This window comes from Fukomys damarensis, unplaced genomic scaffold (genome assembly GCF_012274545.1).
Source record: "Fukomys damarensis isolate Sample0158 unplaced genomic scaffold, DMR_v1.0_HiC HiC_scaffold_16, whole genome shotgun sequence".
In the NCBI taxonomy this organism is placed as follows: Eukaryota; Metazoa; Chordata; class Mammalia; order Rodentia; family Bathyergidae; genus Fukomys; species Fukomys damarensis.
The window spans coordinates 56,775,628-56,799,715 of NW_022900928.1; the positions used below are offsets into that span (position 1 = coordinate 56,775,628).

General features: G+C 38.9%; 1 protein-coding gene across 1 annotated transcript in view; it reads right to left on the reverse strand.

The window, feature by feature from the left end:
• Nucleotides 1-1,830: 1,830 nt before the first annotated feature.
• Exph5 (exophilin 5) overlaps nt 1,831-24,088 on the reverse strand; it is a 69,625-nt gene continuing 47,367 nt past the window's right edge. The window contains exons 2-7 of the mRNA XM_010610644.3: nt 23,864-24,024; nt 21,861-22,023; nt 13,088-13,130; nt 8,923-9,061; nt 4,533-7,314; nt 1,831-4,450 (exon numbers count right to left, since the gene is read on the reverse strand). Coding sequence (XP_010608946.1) covers nt 1,915-4,450; nt 4,533-7,314; nt 8,923-9,061; nt 13,088-13,130; nt 21,861-22,023; nt 23,864-24,024 — 5,824 coding nt within the window. The 3' untranslated portion in view covers nt 1,831-1,914. The remainder of the gene's footprint in view (nt 4,451-4,532; nt 7,315-8,922; nt 9,062-13,087; nt 13,131-21,860; nt 22,024-23,863; nt 24,025-24,088) is intronic.

The window sequence follows — 24,088 nt, forward strand, 5'->3', positions numbered from 1 at the left end:
ATCCAGAATCTTAATATTAAAATGTTAACCCTGAATATCTTAAAATTACATAGAAACTATACCTTAGTATATGAAAATTTTAATTAACTAATTAGATAAAAAGCAAATGAGGAAGGTAGAATTACAAACATATGTTATACAGAGAATATAATGTTATGTATTCTTTGACATACAAGTTTGAATTGAAAAGTTCAGAACACTTTATTTACAATTCTATTGTCAGTGTCTTGGAACTCAAAATTAGAGTTTTAAGTTTAAAAGAGTTGACAGATTTAATATAGCTTCATATTAGTTACCTCATCCTCCTTAGTTTGTAGCTTCCTGGGAACAATGTAAAGTAGCCCAGGTATTTTGCTTCTAGGCAAGACAGGGTTTAGGAGGACAATAATACTAATAATATAGTTCTTTCTGCAATTGTATCAGTGCCAGATCTCTGCCCATCTTACCAATACCTACCATTGTCCTTAGTTTCTATAGATGAAACAGAGATGGTGATAAAAGTTTAAAAAAAATTGTCAGGAAGTGTATATCAAATATGATAAAATCCATTATGCTGACTGTCATAATATGGAGAGTCAGACTGCATGCTCTTTGTCATTCTAGTACATTATCTTCACCAACATCCACTGGTTTTTATCCTGAATCGGAAGAGAAATTCCCAGGTGTTCTATGTGGCAACTAAAGTTAGTGAAGCCAAATTATCAATGGGTATCAGTGATTTACTTGAGATTAATTACTGAAAAAAAACATAGTGACAGACAGTAGAATTTCTGGAAGGTTTGGTAAATAATTCAGCAGAGAAGCATGTGAATCCCAGGAAGTCGGCTCTGACTTGGCATTTTAGGAACTGAGCGAAGACTCCCACCTGATGACTGTGGCTCAAATGCCCCACCCGAAGTGTCCTCAAGGAAAATGAGAATGCAGATAGTTCCAGTTGTAGAGAGAAGAGCAGTAACCATAAGTCAGTTCCATGAAGAGATAGGTACCTATCTCTACCCATCAGTTATATTCTTGTCATAAGCAGAAATTCTATGGCCACTGCCTATAGTATTAGGTCTCTTGGCTTAAGTCCTTGGCTTGATTAAAATGTAGCCCTTAATAATTCAGTGCATCCCCACAAACTGTTTCAGAATAATTTCTATAATAGGGATTCAGTCCCTCATCTGTAACCTCAACATGTTCTCTAAACACCCCTCCCCCAACCCCAGGCCAGGCTGAGAGAGAGAGAGAGAGAGAGAGAGAGAGAGAAAACACCCCTCTAAACTTCTTAAATGTTGATGAATCAAACAGGATGATAATATTTACTCCACTTTCATGGTCCTTGCGTTTTTTTTTTAATATCATAAATACAGGTTATAGACAAGTACAACTTTGTAGTTGTATGGGGCAATTAAACTTTATATGTACAAACCAATAACAAATGTGAAAAAATAGGAGGAAAATGGAAAGCCAAAATTTGTGAGTGACTTAGAGATAAAGTTTGAGGTGGAAGAGAAGACAGACCAAGAGCAAACACAAAGGCAGAAAATTAGCAGAGAACCTCTAAAAACAAGAAATCATTGTTTTTAGAATTCAGGACATGGGTATATAGGGCCTGGAAGGAAAAATGAGTTGTTTTGGTGTAGATACTATCTGTACTAGATCTTTTAAAACCTGTCTTTCAGTAGACATTCAAATTCACACTATTTCCACTGTAAGCTTTTTGTTTTTGTTTTTGAGGTAGAGTCTCCCTTTGTAGTTCAGGCTGGCCCTGAACTCACTACATAGCCAAGGTTGGCCTCCAACTTCCAGCAATCCTCCTGCCTCAGCCTCCTGAGAGCTGGTATTACAGGCATGCGCCACCACACCTGGCTCTCGCTATAAACTTTTGATGAAAAGAAAAATGCACCACACTATGGATCTTTTGACAAAATTTCACAGTTCTGACTCTTTGTCATTTTCATTCAGGTAGTATTCATCATCTGTGGTCGTGTCTGTGTCACAGTCTGAGTCCACTGGGTCCTCCTCATATATACGAAGTGGTTCATTTGGGCTCAAGGTATCTTCTGGCACCTGACTGCTAGGAGAATTTGAGCTTAAAGACTCTGATGGGTTGGAAGAGCTAATTACATCATCTTTCAGGAAGCCAGGGTTCTTAAGAAAACTTGGTTTCCATAATCTTCCTTGTGTGAGTGACCGCTTTACATTCTCCAAGAAAGCTAACTGTTGTTCCTTCCCAAAAATCCCATAGTCAATAGGTCTGGATATAGATGATGCAGACTTGAGACCTGTTTTTGCTTTGCTGCTATACAAAGCCCAGCTTTCACTTTCATCACATGAAGGAAGTTCAGAAAAAGATTTAAATCTTCTACTGTATCCACTGTTGTGAGAGAGCTCGTCCCCAAGGGTCAGCCGACTCAAGGCATTGTCAATAGAAGTGTTTTCAGAAAAATGGCGTCCCCTGACTTTGGGAGGATGACTTTTGCATGGCAGATCACTATGCTCATTGATGCTTTTTAAACTCTTTGATCGATAGAGATGAGGCTCAGGTTCCCACTCCAGAGTCAAATCTCTCCCTTGTTGCTGCTGACAACTGGACCGTGAGGCACTTATTGGAGATTTCTGGGCCGGATCCAAAGGAAAAGGTGGGCTCAGCCTCCTCTGGTCAGATAAGTCTGCTTCCCTGAGTCTGGTGAATGTCAGCTGGGCTGGGGTTCCTGACTCTCCTTCCTCAGCGACTGTTGCACTTATAGAATTCTCATGCTTTGGTGGTGATTCTGAGACACTGAGTTCACGCTGATATAGCTTTGAAATGCTACAGGAGGGTCTAGAAGTTTCTCTGCTGGATATTTCTGTAGCCTCCACATGCGTTCCATCATTACTCAAACTGCCTTCATCTATGGGTTCTGTTGACTTTGGAGTAGGCTCAGGAGCCAGTGAGTTGCATTTCTGTCTGTCAAGAAGTAAGTGGCCAAAGTCAGATTTGTTTCCACTTTTGGAGAAAATAGTAGCTACATGTCTTCGGGGACTTAAATCCTTAGCTGGGAATTTTCTGCTGGCTTTAGACATGGCTAGCAATCTGTGTTTAACCAAAGATCTGTTTTCTCCTTTTTCTAGGTCATTCAAGTTGTCATTATGTTTATTATTTCCTCCAGCATGTAAAGTCTGATCCCATGCCAACTCGCACATTTCATCTTTGACTCTGCTGCTGTCTTTTACATTTACCTCCTGCCTTCCTTGAGGTAATTTCCTGGGTTCAGACTGTAGACTTTCTAAATCTGGTTCACCTGGTTGAGTCTTGTCAACAAACTGTAGTTTATGCAATGTGGGAGTCAGGACAAGGGCTTGGCTTTCTGAGTCAGAAAGAATTTTGTCAATCATTTTTTGACACTCTGGTTCAGTTCTGACTTCCACAGGCTGTGATCTACTGGCATTATCATATATAGCTATGGCTGTGAGATCTTTCTGAGGCCAGTTTCCACTTTCAGTAGATATAATGGCTGTACCACTACCTACACACTCTCCAGAACTTCTTCCAGTTTGGGAATTTTCATCATTAGCTTCAGAACGGGCTGGGAGACCAGAGAGAAAACTGTTTCCTGCATTAATAGATTGTTGACCATCTTCAGATTTTTCGTCTATGGTGCTTTTATCCTGAAGCCTTAATGAGGCGTGCAGGGTTTCATTTTTGCGTGTTTCTTTCCTGTCTTTCTGGCTTTGTGGGATACCTGGAGGTGTTTCAGCTAAGTTGTGTGAGAAAATCTTTCCGGTCTTAGATTCTCCTTTATGAAGAGAAACATCTACCCCAACACAAGCCATTTCCTGTAATGTAGGCCCCGAGGACCTCCTATTTGGTGACTGTAAAACAGCCATATTTTCAGTGGTGTGAGAAAGATGAGTCTGAGTGGAGTTGGCCGGTATTTTTGGATCTTCAGATGAAGATGTTCCTGACTGTTCTTGTGTAGAATAATTTACTCTGTCTTCTTCTAAAGCATTAGGAAATGTTTCAGTGTCCACTTGAAGTGATTCTGTAAGTGAATTGGTACTTTGTGTATACTGTTGAAGGAGGTCACAGAATTTTTTGCTGGGTTTCCTTGGTAGTGTATAATATATTGAAACCACCTCAAGACACTGAACGTTATCTTCATTACCAGAAACAGAAAACATACTAGTAGTCTTAAATTTATGTAATGTTTTCCCACTGTCTTTTTCTGACACCTCTGCACAAAAAGGTACAGGGTCTTCATCTGAAAGAGTAACTACACTTGTCCCAGAGGCAGAGGCAGTGATTTTACCATCCTTTTCGGTGCATTCTTGAGAGAATTCCTTTTGGCCATCTCTAATAGATAAGTTACTTTGCATGATTCTCTCCCATGGCCTTGGTGTCACAACAAAAGCACGGGCGTCTGAGACCAGTGATTTTTTTCTATCTTCTCTTCCAGGTGAAGAGTGTGAAGGACATGATTTAGCTCTTTGGATGAGGTATAACAAGAAAAGCACGGGCGTCTGAGACCAGTGATTTTTTTCTATCTTCTCTTCCAGGTGAAGAGTGCGAAGGACATGATTTAGCTCTTTGGATGAGGTATGGTAGAGGTCCTTTCCTAACAGAAGCAGGTCTTACGACTTTCACACTTGTCATCGTTGCTGTGGCTTTAGATGCCACCGAGGCTGAATCTGAAACAACTGTGGAACATTTGCTCATAGACTCAGGAGAAACGGGACTGAATTCATTTGATGTGTTCCTGCCCGGATCATCCATGTTATTTTTGATTTGGAACGGAGGTGGCCCATTCCTCATCGAAGTAGCCATTATCTTACTTCCTGGCTGCCTGCCATTCACGAGACAACTGGCTGATTTTCTTGGCAAGGTACAATAAATGGTGTTAAGTTCAGAAGGTTTGGATTTGCTTTGATTCTCCTTAATGAGGCTACTGCTTTCAGATGTGGGTAATGATGTAGTATTCATTCTGCTTAACTTTTCAATATAAGATATGTGACGTCTTATTCTTCCTTTTCCGCTTCCACTTTTGAAAGGACAGTAGGAATGGCATGTGATGATTTCATCATTTATAGGCATATGACTATCATTATTCTTTTGGCTATCTAAGGAGCTTATAACAACCTGATTATTTTGGTTCTTGCTAGCATTTTCTCTTTCTCCCGAAGATGGATCTGTGTCTGATTGGCTTCTAGAGTACACTGTGGTAACAGGAATCACAAAAGCATCAAAGAAAGCATCATTTGATGGTGAGGAATCTGGTGGTAATCTTGATAGATCTAAAGAATCACAAGAGATATTGTGCCGGGCAACCAGCTTGTTGCAGCTGGTAGAATGAGTGGTGGAACTTTGTTCTCCTTCAAGATCTAAATCAGCAGGTCCTGCTGGCAATTCTGTATTTTGATTGTCCAGAGGTTCAGAGTGCCAGGAGTTTTTGACAATGTCTGAAATATCTTCATTACTTCCTGTTAATTTCTGGTGACAACTTTGATCTGGGCTAGGGAAAGATGGTGGTATTCTGTTTCTCTGAGTGAAAAGAAGGGAAGCTGCTGAGTTAAGTTTTCTGTTCCCAGGAAAACTCTCATTTTTTTTAAGTTCATTGGGTTTATCTCTGTATGAGATATGCATTTTGGAGGTGTCTTTCCTGGAAAAGCCTCTTGGTGACCCCTTTGAACTTACTATGGTAGATCCATTAAAACCAAGCCTGTCATTTTTGGTTGGGTCTTGGGAGAAGGATTTTTGAAAATCAGGTAAAAGATCTGTCTGTCTGTCAGTCTGTGAAACAGGTTGAGGTATTTCACCTGTCATGTCTGTCTGGTCCATCTTGTTTAGCTGTTTGTCTTCTAAAATAGATTCAGTTGAGTCTTTCTCATTATTTATTTCTGTGACCAAGATATTGGGCTGGGTTTCAGGAAGAGGTGGTGGAGGATCAGCTGGATTGCTGTAGGTTATAGTAACTTCTGTATGGCTTTCTGCTGGCAAGGAGTCTGGTTTATTGGGAATAACTTTCTGCAAAGTGACTGTGGAATTCAGAAAAGTGGGACTCTGAGAATTCCCTTTGTCATCAGGAATCTGGGGGAAGAAAGTTTTGGATGAGGATGTTAGAGTCTGAGCAAGTCTTGATGAATAAGGTTCTTTGTTTATATGTACTTTTATAGGAGAACTATCTTGTTGGTATTCTAAAGCACTAGATTTGATGTGATACCTTGAACTGCTCATAGAGCAAATATTTTGTGTGCCAAAATGAGGAGTCATTTGGTTCACATTATCGTGTGATATCTCCATGCTCTCCAGTGGGGGTGTATGAAAGTCAGACTGCCAGTGACTTGGCTCTTCTTGGCCCCTGAAAACATTTGTTATATCACCGGGAGAAAATGGTTTTGAGTACAGAAAAGGGACACTGTGGCCATGAGCAGTGGGTGCTCTACTTGCTTCAGTGGAAATCATTTCAAAGTCTCTGTCGGAATAAACAAATGGCTTCCTGCTTTGATGAAAGTCAGACCTAGAAAAATGTTCTTCCTGGTGACCCCAGAAAGAACTTTGTCCAAACTGTTGTTCTCTGCTTCGTCTAAAGGTACCACTAAAGAAAGACCTAGCAAATGGGTTATCTTGATGATAGCATGGCATATTCTCTGAGTTCTCAGAAGTGTCAGAACTTACTGCATCATCCATGGGAGCATTTAGATGAATACTTCGGTAAGCATTTTGTGAATTGTACATTTCATATCTCCTATTTCCCTGAAGATAGCCAGGATTCACATACTGGTCTGCAGGGTCAATTTCCATTGGCGATGGTGCCCTCAGGAACTCTTCCTGGTTCTGCCTATCTCTAGAATAGTCTGATCTATTCCAGACGATGGATGATAATGGAGTTCTCTTTGGGATCTGCTGGTAGTATGGTGGTATAAATCTACTCTTGCTCTGAGTTGCAGCTGGAAAATGTAAGCTTCTTGCTGTGAAATGCCGTGTGGCTGCTGGGGCTGATCGTTGCCTGCTGTCAAAACACAAAGAAGTACTGCCAAAAGTATTCTTTTGTGTGTAATCTTCATTTAAGACTCTGGGCTCCCTTGTCCTGTACATATCATAAATTGTCCTTGTTCTGGGAGAGAAGGTTTTAAAACCTTCCCTAGGAGTTCCCGGTCTGAGGATGTCATAAATTGACGTATTGGATGTTTCATTATAGCGATTTTTATGTCTTCCGGTGATATGACCATCCCTGTTCCCAATGGAGGAAGAAGGACTGAATTGTGTTCTTGATCCGTAGTTGTGGGGCATGCTGGTATTCACTGAGCTTGCAAATTGTTCCTGAGCCAGTGTGCTATCCAAATCATCTAAAACTAAACGAGAATATTAATGAATTTCTTGGTTATAATTTTATAGTGTAATAATAATTTGAGTCATGGAAAACCAACTCAAGAAAAATAATGATATATTAATTTTGCTTATGTTTTAAAGATAGTCAGACTTGTACAACACTGCAATACAAGTTTCTTTTTCTTTTTTTTTCCAGTAATGGGAATCAAACTCAGGACTTTGCACTTGCCAGGCAGGCTTGCTGCCACTGAGCTACATCCCTGGTCCAATAAGTTCCTCTTTCATGCTTTTCCAAATAAAACTTTTTCTTTTTGAGGTGCTAAAGATAAAACCCAGAGCTAGACAAGTGTTCTACCACTGAAATACATCCCCCAGCTCTCAAATCAACATTTAAAAGTAAATCTTGAAGGGCTGGGGATTTAGCTCAGATGTTCAGTGGCCTGCCTTGCAAGCGCAAGGACCCGAGTTCAATCCCTGGTACCAAAAAAATAATAATAATAAAATAAAATAAAAGTAAATCTTGGATTCAATCCCTTACCAAAAAAATAATAATAATAAAATAAAATAAAAGTAAATCTTGGGCCAGGGATTTAGCTCAGTGGTTCTGCCGCCTACCTTGTAAGCGTAAGGACCCGAGTTCGATCCCTAGTACCAAAAAACAAACAAACAAACAAATAAAAGTAAATCTGTCATAATATTTTAAGGGCATAAAGCTGTATTTTTTCCTAACAACAAACTGTTCTCAGTTTCTTCTAGGGATTCTGAAGTATATTGAGTTTTTGTAAGATGTGGACTAGTAATAAAATAAAAATGTAGATTACAGTATTAAAACTACCATTGAATAACTAGGCAGCTCAAGTATTAAACAGTTATGTCTTTCTGTTTCTTTCATGTAATTAACTGGTGGCTGTAATATTTTAACTGTTTACCTCATGAAATTGTAATAGAAATGAGTTTGTAAACTATATATAATTTTTCAGTTTTACAGTTAAAAAATTACTGCCAAAAGTTTATCATTACTACCTAATTTATAAGCATATTAAGTTGGATAGATTTAAAAAAAATATGGTATACACAATGTTATTGAATGATATGCTATGGTAGATTATTTTTCCTGAAAAAATTAAGACTCATTAGCACTACTATAATACAGCATTTCTGTATGTCAGGCACAGTTTTAGGCATGTAGTGTATTAACTCATTAGTATTCTCACAGCAATAGTACTATTACTATTTTCATTTTATATTGAGGAAACTGAAGCAGGATGACTGCCACAAATTCGAAGCCAGCCTGTGCTACAAACTTTATGGATCTGTTTCCTAAAGATGCATCACTTTATACCTGAAGTTAAATATTAAACATTATTATTCCATATATTTATCAGCCCCTGATCTGAGAATATTTGCTTAGATTATATTTAACCATAAGGTTCTTCAATACTTGTTTTAATAGCATTTATCAGTATTCTGTTCAGATAAGATAAACATGAGGATTTCAAAAATAAAATACAGGATTTGATATATTTTGAGACTTTAATGCAAACTGAAGTAATTATTTGCTTTGCTTTAGTACCAAGAGTTTTCCAAAAGCGTTTCAATGCATAGACTTACCTTGGCAAAAGTAAACTTACCTTGGAGAAACTCATTCTCTAGCATGGAAACTTCCCACGGAGGAGGCATGCCACTTCCTTCTCTCATGATTGTTTGCTTGGGGACAAATGCACTGTCAACTGGTTGATTTTTTAGAAATGAATTGTATGTTTTTGTCTCCTAATTTCAAAGTTAAAAAAAAGCACATGATATTATTTCTGTATCTCCGCTAGCTAAAATACTCATATGCTCCCTTCTGCCCCAAAGTCACAGGCTTAGTCTAAGGACTACAAATCACCTTTCCTAACATTTATTATTCAATTTACAAAGTTGTTTTTGCCATTTGCAATTGATCATGAATGTCTCTATATGCACACTCTTTTAATTAATTATGAGTGTTGAGGCAAGATACTGAGCCTTTTTGCCAAACTTTCCTGTAAGTTTACACAGAATTACACAATCTTATGGGGTGGGTAGTTCCTGGCAATCAGGAAAGTAACCTCTCAGGAGTTGGAAGTGTTGTCTCCAGGGCCCCAGGGGCTGGGATTTTGAATTTTGTAACACTACATATTCTATCAAGAGGATGTTAGCTGAAGCTTGTAGTGAACTTTAAGATTTGTGAACTCGATGGACTTAGAAAAAAAGAGGATTTTTATCCAGAGTTTATCTAGAATGGTAGACCCCCCCCAAAAGCATGTTGGAAACAGCTTAAACAAATAGCTATAGCCATTAATAGCTATTTGACTTGCTGAGTGACTTAACCTCTATCTTATTTTTTCTCGGTAAAATGCAAATAGTAACAATAACAACAGAAACATTTTTCTTTGGTTTGCCATAAGAATTAAAGATTAAATCAATCGTTTTAGTTTAGTTTTTTTTTTCTTTTTAATTTAGGTGTATCTTGCTATGTAGTCCAACTGTCCTTGAACTCACTATGTAGCACAGGTTAGCCTCAAACTCTCAGTGATCCTCCTACCTCTGCCTCCAGAGTGCTGTGATTATAGGCATGCACCACTATACCCTGCTCCAATTAATAATTTTAAACACTCAGAATGGTATCTGGTAAGTCCTTCTACTGGCTATTACTATTGTCTGGGGTTGAAGAGAATTTCCTGGAGGATTCTTGTAGGTGCTCATAGCCCAGATCTGTCTCACCTGGAGGCCAGAGTCTCCAAATGCTGGCTTTCAGGATCTCAATTGCTTTCTAAACACAGTACATAAAATAGGGTGAGAAAGTGAGGCTTTTTCCAAAATTCCAATTTACTCTGCTGCCCACACTTCTGACATGACTAGACAAAGAAACAAACCTTCTGTCACAGAGTAACCTTAGAATATCTGAGAACTTCCTAGGGCAGTCAAACCTGCAGAACGGCTGTTTGGGCTGAAACCTAAGCTCACTGATACTATCAAATGCCTTGGTAAAGTCAACAAATTAGTTCTTCAAGGCAAGGTGTTTCTTGAAGAATTTAGTCTGTTTTTCTGCCTAGGTTACATTCACCAATGTTTTGGGGGACTTAAAATCACGTATTTGTGTCTTCTTTCATTACTGAGTGCTCAAGTTGTGCCAGACAGTGTGGATACACAGGCGAGTGTGACACCATCCCTGTGTGTGGTGAGTGCTACCTCGGAGCTCCATTCCCAGGGACACAGAGCTGGCAGGAGCACCCAATAGTAGGCCCAGAGATGAGGAGCGACTAAGTAAGTTTTATCCTTATCCTTAAAGATGGTGACTACTTTGACTTTGGGTTCCTCACCTTTAAGGACATAGTTCTCAATTGGAGGCCACTTGTTCCATAGAGAACAAATAGCAATGTGTGGAGATATTTTTCAATGTCACAATTGGATGGAGGCAAGCTAAAGATATCTAGTAGGTAAAGGTTAGGGATAAATATGCTAAATATCTTACAATATATACAATTATTTCTTTCAACTGAGACTTATTCAGCCCAAAATGTCTATGGTTCTAAAGTTGAGAGAAACCCTGAGCTAGAGGATCTCTGTTTAGGTCTACAAAATTTAATTCTGAAACTCTGCTTCTTTTAAGCTTGCATGAATGTTTAAATAGCAAACTGCCTTCTTTTCTGAGTGGAAGGTCATCCAATAAGGGTAGTATGATCTCCCTTAAATCCTCGAATCCCTCTGTACCATTCCTACCCAGCTATCAACCAAGTGTTAGGAAGTTTATCACCTCTAATCTTGGCAAGCATCCCTATGATATTCTTTGTCAAGTTGCAGCTCCCTGTGGACTAACAGGACAAGACTTCTGTGAATAAATAACAGAAATCTACAAGTTGCATAGAATTCCTGGTTTTAGATAGCACTTTCACTATTTTCCCTCTCCTACTTTTCATAGTATGTGTTAATGGGGGCCACAATCACTGACTTGAGTCATTTGTTTCCCCAGCTCTTTCCTTTTATATTGACATGCTTTGAGCAGGAGAATAAAGGAAAGTGGGAATCAGGAGTGAAGTCTGGGTTCAAAGGAGTGTCAAAGAAAAATATCTAGTCACCCTCAGATTAGAGTTTTCCAATTCTAAGAATGCCAAATTAGCTTTACTGTTTTATGACTTCTAGGCATTTATGTTTCTTTTTCTGTGAATTCTTCATCTGCTTCATATCTTGTGGTTCTCAAACAGCGGAGGATAATCAAGTACAGAAGTTCTCTGGACCAGGGTCCTGTTTTCTTAGGAAGCAAAGCTGGATGCAGAGGACATACTCTCAGTTATAGGAGTCCCTGCAGATAGTAATTAACTGGGGTCCAAACACAGGGCTCTAGGATTGATCAGCTGGGGACATTATTGACTTGTAGCTGTAAAGTCATGGGAACCCAGATTTTCTCATTGTGACTCTACCATTTAGTAGTGAGACCTTGAGAATGATCTTTACATTTTCTAAAACTTAACTTCACCTTTAAAATGAAGGAAAGTGGGTAGTACCTATTACATAGATTTTTCTCAGTTAAATGAAATGGCTGGTGTCAAGCGCTTGTACATTCTCCATTAGAGTTAGCAGTAATTGGTGCTGGTGTCAGGACTGAGGTGGAAGTGGATAAAGGAAAGAAACAGGGTTCAGTCCTATTATCCAGAAGGAAGTAGCATTACTAAGAAGAAGAAAGAAGGGTCACTTTTGTTTTTGATGCAAAGAACCACTCTATTTATATGCTCTCCTCAAAAAGCATTCTATCCTGAGAGACACAGAGAGAGAGAGAGAGAGAGAGAGAGAGATTAGGTACTAGTACTAAAGCCACAAAAAGTTGAAAAATACATATGCCCTCCTCTTCCACTCTTACATCCCTCTCAAAGCCTATCTTTCTTTCATTTCCAAACTACACAAGTTATATAGAAAGACATGTGTGCATAGGTCAAAAATTATGACCAGAAAAAGCAGAAACAGAAAACTTCTCAATCTCCTGAGCACGTTAGCCTGGTAGTATACCAAAATTTAAGCCTTTGATGAAAGAAGGTCAGGCTGGGTCAGTCCCCTCAGGGCTACACATTCCAGCCAAGCACACCTTACATCTGAGTTGCTACTCCTCTTTGAATATCAACAAGGAAAAGGTCCAGTCCAGACCCATGCCAGCTAACAAAACTGCTGGTGGCTTCTTCTTCCTCTTCCTCTGTATAACTCTTTGGGGCTGTTCTGGAGCAGCGCACATACAGCCAGTGGTGTGAGTGGAAACATGGTGGCCTCACTCCTTCTGGCAGAGCCTAGTGTTGAGTATCTACAACTGGGGAACCGAACTGCCAACAGCAATTTTAGCTTCTAAAGTAAATTTAAAATTGAGTATATGGAACTCCTATTTAAATAGGCATCCAGGCTGGGCGTGGTGGTGCAGGCCTGTAATCCCAGTACTCGGGAGGCTGAGGCAGGAGGATCACTGTGAGTTCGAGACCAGCCTGGGCTACATAGTGAGTTCTAGGTTAGTCTCAACTACATAGTGAGACCCTGTCTCAAAAAAACAAACAAACAAACAAACAAAATAGGCATCCAACCTAGGATTACAGATTCTGAATTTCTCTCTTTCTCTCTGTCTCTCTTGTTTGATTAAAGGTAGGAAAAGAAACAGGCTTCCAGAGTGAGTTTGGGCCAAGTAAAAGTGGGAAAAGAAGTGCACCCTACAGTCTGAGGGTGGCTACCATGCAAGAGGAAACACAATGACCTAGATTCTGAATTTCTTAGTGTAACCTTAATTCTCTGGGAACTTACCACAGTGGTTTCCCTCACAGGAGGTCCTACGTGGCCATCACACCTGTGGACAGAATTTGAAATAATTTCTTTAAAGAGCTAGACTTTTACCCAGAGAAATATCAATCAATAGCACTTTTACTTTTGATGTCTTGAGAAGATAGATTTCTAATGTTCTGTTAGAAAGACATTTCTTGGATAGTGCATTGGTGCACAAAATTTTAAAAGCTATTTTCTATGATTGCTTAGAATTAATATTTTAAATCTTTGCCACTCAGGCAGCCAAGACGAATTCTGTAAGAGTGGATCTGTATTTGAACACAGCATAAAAATCTAATAAAAACATAATTACATCTATTTAGTGTTTACTATGTGACAGGCATGGTTCTCATGCTCTCCTTCCTGCCAGTAACTCTTTGATACTTTGTTCCTATAAGGTGCATATTATTTCTGCTCCCATTTTACAGATAAGACAATGGAGGCACAGGAAAATTAGAATACACAGTATGTTAGTTACTTTTCTTTCCTCACGGAAACAAAATACCTGACATCCAAAGTTGAAAGGGAAAGGATTTATTTGGTTCACAGTTCATAGAGGTTTCAGTCCATAGTTGGCCGGCTCCAAGACAGGGCAGACAGACATTGCAGAGGAGAAACAACATGGCCCATACAAGGTAGCAAAGGTAACAAGGGAGTTTAACAGCATCTGTCTGCCCCTTTTATCTTATTCAGTCTACCAGGATTAGGGTGGTGTCAAACTAATCACACACAAGTAGTGGTTTAGTAATCACACGCCCTTGACCCCAGCATCACACGCTCCACAACTACTTCTGAAAAAGAAAGTCCGACCTCATGCCCGCGAGGCACTGGGGGGACAGCTAAACATAAACCATAATGCACAGTTTAAGGAATATAATTAGTAGTTGGGCTAGAAGCTGGGCAGAGGCTATTTGAATCCATAATCCTCCTTCACCAGAATGGCACACTGACTCTTCTTGCAAAAGGAAAATGTTTTCTATTTTTGTGCATTTTTATTTTAAAGAGGAAATAGGTCAGGGCCAGTCTTAATCCATACTTGTTTAAAAAGCAAACACCATAAAAATTACTTCAGGGCGATTATTTTTATAAACATGCCTGATTTGTTATGAAATCATTTTAAACATGAACAAATACGCTTTTACTATTTATGTTGCTTCTCAAAAACTGAGAAGGTAAAAAATTTACAATACCTAAGCCCAAAATGGAGATAGATGTTGATCTTTTAAATCTCTGGTCTTCTGCCAAGATGTGCTCTGCCTGAATTCTGATTCAGGAGTAATATAGATCTAGTGACTCAGAGCTCTTTATGAAATCAGATCATTTCCAAAGAATAGCAAGGGGAATAAAGTACACAACAAATTGGGACTCTAGGTTGGAGCAGTCAAAAGTGAAAAGGCGCAGCTCTCCTTCATTCATACTCCTAGAAGCTTTGGGATTCATGAAAGCATAAAATCTGGAGGCCAAATAATTTTCCATCTTAAAGATATCCACATCCACATATATTTTAGAGTTTAGCTCAGATTTTCTTTTCTTTTGAGACAGTCTTGCTATGTAGCTGTCCTTGAACCCATAGCCATCGCTTGCCTCAGCCTGCCAAGTGCTGGGATTACAGGGATGTATCACCATGCCTGAATCAGTTTAGTTCAGATTTTAGACAAAAATTTAAATCAATACTATAGATATTTTTTATATTACTCTGAAGTGCCAGTTCTATTAATAATATCTAGAAGTTAAATACAGGCTGAATATTCCTTACCATTAATGCTCGGAACCAGAAATGTCTTGAATTTCAGGGTTCTTTTGAAAAAAAAAATTTAGAATACTGTCATAAAACTAATGAGATATCATTGGGATAGGACCCAGGTCTAAGCACAAAATTCATTCATATTTCATATACATCATACAGGTATAACCTGAAGGAAATTTTATATAATATTGGTAGTGTCTCTGCATCTTGAGACGTCAGATATAGAAGTTCCTATTTGTGGGGTCATGTCAGCACTCAGAAAGTTTTGGATTTTGAAGCATGATGGATTTTGGTTTTGGGAATAGTGATGTTTGTATTTTTATTTTTATTCTTCTTCATAAATATTAAGTCTGCAAAGGAAACAAGCATGACTGAGGTAGGGACTGATTTTCTGGGAGTTTTTTAATAATAGGAAAGATTAGATGCATAAAGAGCCAAAATACAAGCCAAGATTTGATAAGGGCAGGAGAGAGATAAGTAAGATGCCCTGGAAATGCAGAGGGGCAAGCCCTTCTGAGGATAAGCAGAGAAGGCACTACGGAGAAGGTGGCAGAGACCTGGTACAGAGGCTAAAGAGCAGCATGAGCAAAGGCCTGGAGACAGATGCCTTGCAAGGAGGGTGGGAAACAGCAAGTGAGGCAATTTGCCCAGAACCAAAAGTACACGCCAGGTTGTGCAGATTCTGTGCAGAACCCCGGGAGGCTGTAGCCCTCACAGCACATCCCCATAGCCTAACTCTCAGGAGCTCAGTAGGCCCCCAATCTGATCTGCAGAAAGGGCAGCAGGGGCAGCTTTCCAAGAATGGCAGGCTAGTGTAAGATGCAGCTGAAGGACAAGACAGTGCCTGAATCACAGTTGGTACAGAGGACCACCACGTATAAGGGTATGCAGTGAGTGGAGGGGTGCACACTGACCTGAGGGTATGCGTGGCTGTATTCCACTGCGGACTTTGGTAGGAGTGGGTAGGGCTCAGTTGCCTTGGAAGCCCAGATTCTGCACCCAGTCCAGGCCCTCCATAAGCTAATTTACATTTCTGATGATAGTACTTCCACTTGCAGAATGAATAAAAGCATTAACAGTATCATGAAAGTTATGCTGGTAAAACTCCCAGGACTTGGTCTTTTAAATGGTTACAAAGATGCTTCATCTGCATTTCCTTCTAAATTCCATTACTGCCATGTCTTAGAGATCTCTCACAAATATCTCCACTTTTCCACCTCCAGTTTATTTCCTGGACTCCCATCCTTCACACCACTAACAGAAAATCTGTATAAAATGCAAATTAGAGCTTTTCAATCCTCTGCCTAAAAAAATATTACAAGGAAGTATATAAAATCTTAACACGACACAAGGCTTTTATTTTATCTGTTAAGCCCCCATCCAACTTCCTTTCCACACAGCTCATTCCTCAGAGGTACTTCTCAAGTTATTCTGTCTCCATCATTCTCTCTTCTTTCTATAACCATTGCGGATACCATTCAGAACTTCCCATGTAGTACAGTAGGATAGGGTTCAAGAATATTCTTTTCTAACAGAACCTTGGGTAGTTTTCCCCAAGTGTCGCTGGAGTGCACTTTTCCACCAAGAAGTTCCGTGTGTGACCACAAACAGTTCAGAGCTTACAAGTTGGAAATGGACTCATCATCTTCCTTCCGTCTCATTCCTTCCAATCCAGTCAACAAATCCCGTTGACTCAACTCAGAAATCCCCTCAAATCCATCCTCATCTCCGCGTCTCTCTACCTCTACCCTAAGACATTTATCACCTCATCTTTCTGACTGCAATAGTCCCTTAACTGTTCTTCAATTTCCACTTTTGTCCCCATCTAATCCATTCTCTAAACTTCAGCCAGAACGATCAGCACAGTCAGAATCATGCCACTTTCCTACAGACTTCTGCACGCTCTTGGGTGAACACTGAACTTCTTTTGTGCATTCTTAAGCCCCTACATGATTTAATCCCTGCATACTTTCCTGCCTCGAATCTCACTTTCCTATGTCTCATCTGCCAGAGGGAATTTGATAGACATCTGAGTTTCTGTACATATTGTTTCTTGACCTGAAACACTTTCTTACCAGCTGTTTGCTTGGATAAATGTCTCATGCTTGAAGAATCATTATAAATGTCATTTTCTCCAGGAGATTATCAGGACTTGGTCTAAGATTATACATATACTTCATACGAGTTCCATGGCATGTAGATCTTCTTCATTGCAGCATTATTCTCTCAAATTTCTCTATGTCCTTTTTGGTGTCCATGTAAGACTAAAGCCAGTGAAGGCAAGCACTGTCTGTTCTGTCCTCGTGCTTCTCATATATTGTTATGCAGTTTTGTTTGTTAAATGAATTATTCTCATCACATTTGTTCTTCCTGTTACACTCATGATTATTCACCTACATTCCCAAGGCAGGGTGGAAGAAGGTTCTTTTCCTACCCATTTTCTCCCTCACCCACCATATCCAATTACTAGGTTCTTGTGATTCAGCATTCTAATTTTCTTTTTTTTTGAGACAGGGTCTCACTATGTAGTTGAGACTGACCTGGAACTCACTATGTAGCCCAAACTGATCTCCAACTCACAGTGATCCTCCTGCCTCAGCTTCCCAAGTGCTGGGATTACAGGCGTGCACCACCATGCCCAGCTTCAGCATTCTAATTTTGCATAAATCTTTTTCTTTTCGGTACTGGGGACTGAACCCAGGGCCTTTGAATTGCACTATATTCCCAGTCACCCCCTCTTTAAATTTCTTATTTTGAGACAAGGTCTTGTTAAGTTGCTGTGTTGCCCAGGCAGGACTGCAATTTGCAATCTTCCTGCTTCAGCCTCCCAGACTTCTGGGATTACAGGCATGTGTCACCATGCTTGGCTCTATCTGTACATTTTTGCCTTCTTTATCTCAGCAGCCTCTTACCTGGTCTCTCTGACCTAAATTTTGCCCCCTCAAGTCTTCCTGTGCTGAGGATGGAGAGTAGATCCTCAGTCTCAGCACAGATGACATTTCTTTCTTTTTGTAGGCATCTGTTCTGTTCATTGTAGGATGTTATAAGCATCCCTGGCCTCTACCCTCACTTCATTTGTGAAAAACAAAAACATTTCAAACATTGGTGAATGTCCTTTAAGCACAAAACTGCCCCTGATTGAAAACCAATGAGTTAAAGTGATCTTTCTAAAATGAAAATCTGATTATTTCACTTCTGTATTGAAAATTCAACAATGAAAACACACACAGAGAGGAGAGGAGGGGAGGGGAGGGCAGGAGAGGGGAGGACAGAGGGAAGGAGAGAGGGAGAGGAGGGGGGGCTCCAGGAAAAATATATGATCTGCTTTTGAACTTTTCAAAATGGAATTTGACCTTTCTGCTTGTGTGAGGGAGGCTGCAGCTGTTCACACCCTATGTATCAGGCAAACTGGGGCATGTCTGAGGAGTAGCTAGGTGGATCACCAAAGTGTTTTGCTCTTTGCATATGAAGGGAAGAAATTTTAAAGCAACAGGGTAGGGTGCATGCATACACTTACTCAAAGATGGTAGCTGTCACAACTATGTAGTGAGAGACACTATATGTTAAGCATTGTGATAATCCTTGAAGGAAACAAAGTGTTAAGTTTAATTGTACATGTTATTCATGTGCCTTATGAATCAATTCTCTAGTATTTTCACTTTGCTCAGGCTGGGGACTATCACAAGGGAAGGAATAAGGAAAGAGACCCACAGCCCTAAAATCACCATTACCAACCGGTGGCAAGTGGTTGCACAGCTTGGAGAAGGTGTGGACATCAGGGTGAATGGCTCCTTTAAGGGAGAGGCTTCCTTGTGGAGCATGTTGGAACATGGGACAGAGAACAGCAACGCACATCACCTCTTGGTCGTGGGAGGAGGGCAACCATGGAATAACTAGGGTTTGAACCCAGAAAGGAAATCTGCAGGCCTACTTAGCAGCCAGGAAGACTGCATCTTCAAGCTCATGCCATACACTACTGGATGCGTTCTGAACTACAGGAAGGGAATGTGCGAGACCTAATTTACTGAGATTCAGTGGTGGAGCTGAGCACCGTATGTTAAATCCACCAGCTAACCCATAAGAGGATGTGCGGAAACATCACCTACAGTAAAGTGATGGGGAGGGAAGAAAGCTAGAGGCCACATATGTAGACTTTTATGAAGGTTTTTTGGCTAGCTATACATAAAACACAAATGGAAAATAGTTTTCTTTTTTCCTGGAGTTTGGATCAGGCCAAGCATTCACAAATAGTGTTAAGCCCTTAAAGGGATAATTTGAGTATAGTATAAGGTTGGGAGGAGGAAGAAATCATGTCTGAATGTTTTTGCTTTTCAATAAGTTCACAAAGTCACGGTATTCCGATAGCTCTTTATCTATTGAAAGTAGGAAATCAAAGCTTCAGGATATTATATACCATAATTCCCCCTTATCCTAGGGGAAGGGAGACACGTTCCAAGATCTCATCGGATGCCAGAAATCACGAGTAGTACCAAAAGCTTATATACTATGTTTTTCTCTACACATACATACCTATGACAGTTTAAATATAAATTAGGCACAGTAAGAGATTAACAACACCAACTAATAATAAAATAGAACAATTACTACAAGGTATTGTAATAAAAGTTATGTGACTGTGGTCTTTCTTACTCCGTCTCTTTCAAGGCATCTAGTTATATTATACTGTATTTTTGGACAGTGGCTGACTGTGGGTAGCTAAAACTGTGAATGGGCCAAGGGGACACTGTACTTTTATTGGCTGAGGAGGGTTTCCCCTATCCAGGGTCATTTCTCATTTAAAACAAAAGCTTCAAATAGGAAAATAAATTTCTTGAATAATCAAGTATTTTAGGTATTAACAGAACGTTGTCTTTCACATATAAGTGATGATTCTTTTTCTCTGATTTTATTGCTTTTTCTTTGAATATGACTTTGGGAAGTTAAATCAAAATCCTCTAAATTGCTTGCTGACTTATTCTCTAGAGCACCAACTGTGACAAAGTCAAGCCCTTAATGGCTTCAGCAAGTAGAAACCCGACAAGCACTAGGCACAAGATGACTGCTTTCCCCACCTCATCAATCCCTCCCAGTGTGCTTGCAGGCAATGAGCACACTTCCTTTTGATTCTAAATTAGAAGGTATTTTGAAGGTTGACTTTGTATTTGGGAAGATCAAAACTGTCAAAGAAAGTGAAACCCTACCTGAAATTAAAGAAGACCTCAGGGTATACAATATATAATTTATATTAGCTGCCTTAGTACACTCCCCTTAAAAATTTGCTCCCCCACATTTAGGATTTATATCCAAATATTTAGGTCATACTCAAATTTAAAACTACAAAGTATGTATCTTTGCATTTTATCTTCTGAAAACTCTTAGGAACAAACACCAGTGTATATTCATTATATTCTACACTTGCAGAATTAATAAATACCAATAATAATGGTAATATTGAGGAGATGTTAAATATTCCTATTTATATTTTGAAAGTAAAATATATTTAAAGATAACAAATTCTGAAAACTGCTGGACACTTGTGAAATTTACTTATGAAATTGGTTTCACTTCTGCATGCTATGTTGTATGTTTCAGTTTGTTTAAAAGGAACAACAAGTCATTTTGGTATCAAAGAATATTTGCTAAATGGAATTTTGCAAGTTGTAATTTTTTTCTAATCTGACCTACACCCAAAACATACAATGCAGTAACCTGCAGTATGACCTTGGAAATAACTTGCCCCTGGAATTAACAGGTTTCTGAATTTTTCCCAATTTAATATTAGATATTTAATATTAATATGCAGTTACATTAAACTCTGCTGTAAAGCAAATCACTGTAAATACAAATTACATTATAAATCCTAGTGATACCACATACTGGGAATATTTCTTTTCTATTTAAAAAAATATTTTCTATGTAGGAAATAGTCTTCAATTTCAAATTCCCCAAATGACAGAATTACTAACATCTTAAAAACTTTTTTACAAAGAAAGGCAACTCACCTATTAGAAGAGTGTATCCTGACAAGTGACTCTCGTAAGGACAGTGATGTAAATCTACATTTTGCTTAACTCTTCATGGTCTCATCAGACAAAAAGAGGCTCAGGTTAAGGCTGAAAGTACAAATTCTTTCCTCCACCCAAGAGGGGAAACAGTCCTCGGCTAAGCCTGGGTGCCTCATTACATCCTCTGCCAGCTGCTTGCTGCCTCTTGCTTTTTAGCGACAGTGACCTTCAACACTTTTTATTTAGCACTGCGATGCTTTAGTGCTGTGACGGCACGCAGAATGCATCACGTGTCAAGCCAACACCTTGAGAGGGTGGGAAGCTTTGCAACCGGGAAGACGTAAGGAAAATATTCAGTAGTCAGCTCAAACACACATCAGCATAGCCTTTGTTGTTTTTCTCAAAACAATCTGACAACATTATGAGTTCAGGTAAACTGATTATGTGGTTCTAAACCAGGAGCCAGTGTTCCAAAAGCTTTCTCCACTTCAACTTATATTTAAATTCTGGACAACCACATGGGAATGGCTGCCGTCAATATTTCTGGTAACAAACATGCCTTTTCTTCTATGTTTTAGAATTCTGTTTTTTTGTACTCTTTTTCTTATATTTACTCTCATGTAGTTCAAATTCAACTCCTTTATGACCAAGGACGCACATATTCCCTAAAGGAGTAGCTTCGATTTAAATGGATCTTTCCAGCTCAGGCAGAGATTATGCTTGCTCTCCCAGCAGTGGAACAACTGCTATTTCCCAACATTTAACCCATGACGCACCAACTACACCACCAGGGACATATGCTGCTCTTTAAAACTTGGGAGCTCAGGCGAGCCAAGTTTCAGCTTCCTAAGAACTTTGCCACTATGAAAGCTAAGCCCTGTGCCCTTTGTTACTGTTTGAATTGAAATTCTAAGAAGAAACATAAAGCATTGTGAACACAAAACTGGCAATCGGCTTCTCCTGTCAGATAATTAAGCTGTCGCATGATCTGAGTTTAACTTACCCTTTCCGTCCCAGCGATTGAAGCTTTAAAGATTCCCTCCCAGATTTTCTGAATGAAAACAGGGAAGCAAATGATGATCTGAAGCTCAGTTGAGAAAGAACAGATGTGGGGGTTTTTGGATTAGTTATATTATTAGATCTTGACGTTTGTAATTCCATAGGATCTAAAAAAATCGTAAAATTTTTGTATCATTAAGATTTTTCCACATAAACATGCTTAAAAGAATGAAATTTGGCTCTTGCTCCCCTCTCTCCCTCTATGCAGTCCCAAAACAGAAGACACACCCACCCAGAAGATCCTGAGAAGGAAGGGGAATCAAAGCTCCCTAGCAGAATCCTGTGCCCCTGACGGGTCTGCTAAGCAGAGGGAATCCCCACTGGTGTCCATACTGCATCTTTCAGTGTGTGCCACGCACCATAATTCTATCAACAATCCCTGCTTTCCACCAGCTGTCTCCCCATGGATGTCCAACACTCATGTGAGCCAGCCAGGGAACCCAGCCAATTCTCAGCTTGCCGAACCAACCTATCTTTCAGAAATTTTTATTTCTACTACTTTAAAACAATGGAGACCAGTACTATGTAACTCAATTTTACCGAAGAAAGTAAAGGAAATTAAACAATTTATAGGATTCTTTCTTCCTTTCCAAAATCTATCTCAGTATATATAAATTTACAACATAGATAGTTTATATAAGATAATGCATATAACACACATGTATTATATTTGTATAGGTAACATTGGTTTTTGTCTTTATTATGCAAAAATAAAATTTCATAACAAAATAATAACAATAATAATACACAGAATTGTTATATTCAAAGTAGTTAGAGTACAAGACATAAACCCAAAAGATCTGTACAAAAGAAACAGATAATAACACAAAACTGCTGGGAATTTAGTCCAGTGGTTCTGCTGCCTGCCTTGCAAGCACAAGGTCCTGAGTTCAATCCCCAGTACCAAAAAAACAAAAAAACACCCCACAAAACTTTCTTTACTATATGAGTACTAAAAATTTGAAGACACTGACCACATATACAAAAACTATAATACTGTATTATATTTAGATATGCTGATTTTATAAATGGTAAATGAATTCAAAGTGAGGGCCAAGTCATTGTGGCATATTAAGGTTAATCTAAAAATCTGAACTCTGAATCTTTTTAAACAGTCTATTATGGGAATTGCACGATACTGTCAAAACAATAAATTTAGAAATATTGTTAGATGCTTCATTACTACTGTTAGTAACACGCAAAAACAATATGACTATCAATAATGTTACTGCATTCTGTTTGCATAGTTCATAATTTCCTAATGTACTTTGTTGTTTTCACAATGTTCCTGTAAAAGCAGGTTTTGCCATCCTTATGTATAGATTAAAAAATAATTGTTGAAGTGAAGTAATATGCTGGTATTCACACAGTGAGAATTTCCATAAAAGGCATTTATTAGAGGTCATCTATGGGGTTTACCAACCTCCAGAAGGACAGCAGCTCCTCCCACACTTTCTGTACCCCTCTTCCCTGCTTCCTGCTCCTTTTTCATCACCATGTCATGTAAGTGGTTCAAATTACTATGCTGCAGGTTAATACTTTATATGCATTGCTTTACTGAATTCTCAGAGCCATATTATGTGGTGGATATTGTATTTTATTTAGAGATTAGAAAACTGAGGTTTATATAGAATCAGTAACATGAGCAGACTCACAGGCATAGAAACCACGTGGCAATTTGAAACCAGGCCTTTTTTTCTGCTACCCATATTTACATTTTTAAGCACGATTCTATTTTTCCTGATTCTAAAAACATACTCTGTAAGACATTATCTCAGTAAAATTTCATTTCACTCTCTGTGGTGCATATTGTGTTATAAAATTTTTGTGCCTTATAATTGTCCTAAACTATGCATTGGTTAAATTACAGATCCCCCTGACTCATTATCTACCAGGCTATCCCACAAGTTTAAGAAAAAAAATTAAATCTGAATTAATGTTTCTCACCAGTTTTTGCCATCTCTTTCCTTAGCCTATACATCAGAGGTTGTTTGAACATTTGACTAACATCTGTTTCATTGCAAAACTTTTTTCTTTGAATTTCTTCAAACCATTCACCAGTCACTCCTTGGAGCCATCTGATATCCCTCTTTGTCTTCCGAAGTTTGCTGAAATAAAACAAAAATACCAATGTATTCTTATTCTTTTTTTTTTTTTTTTTTTTTTTTTTTT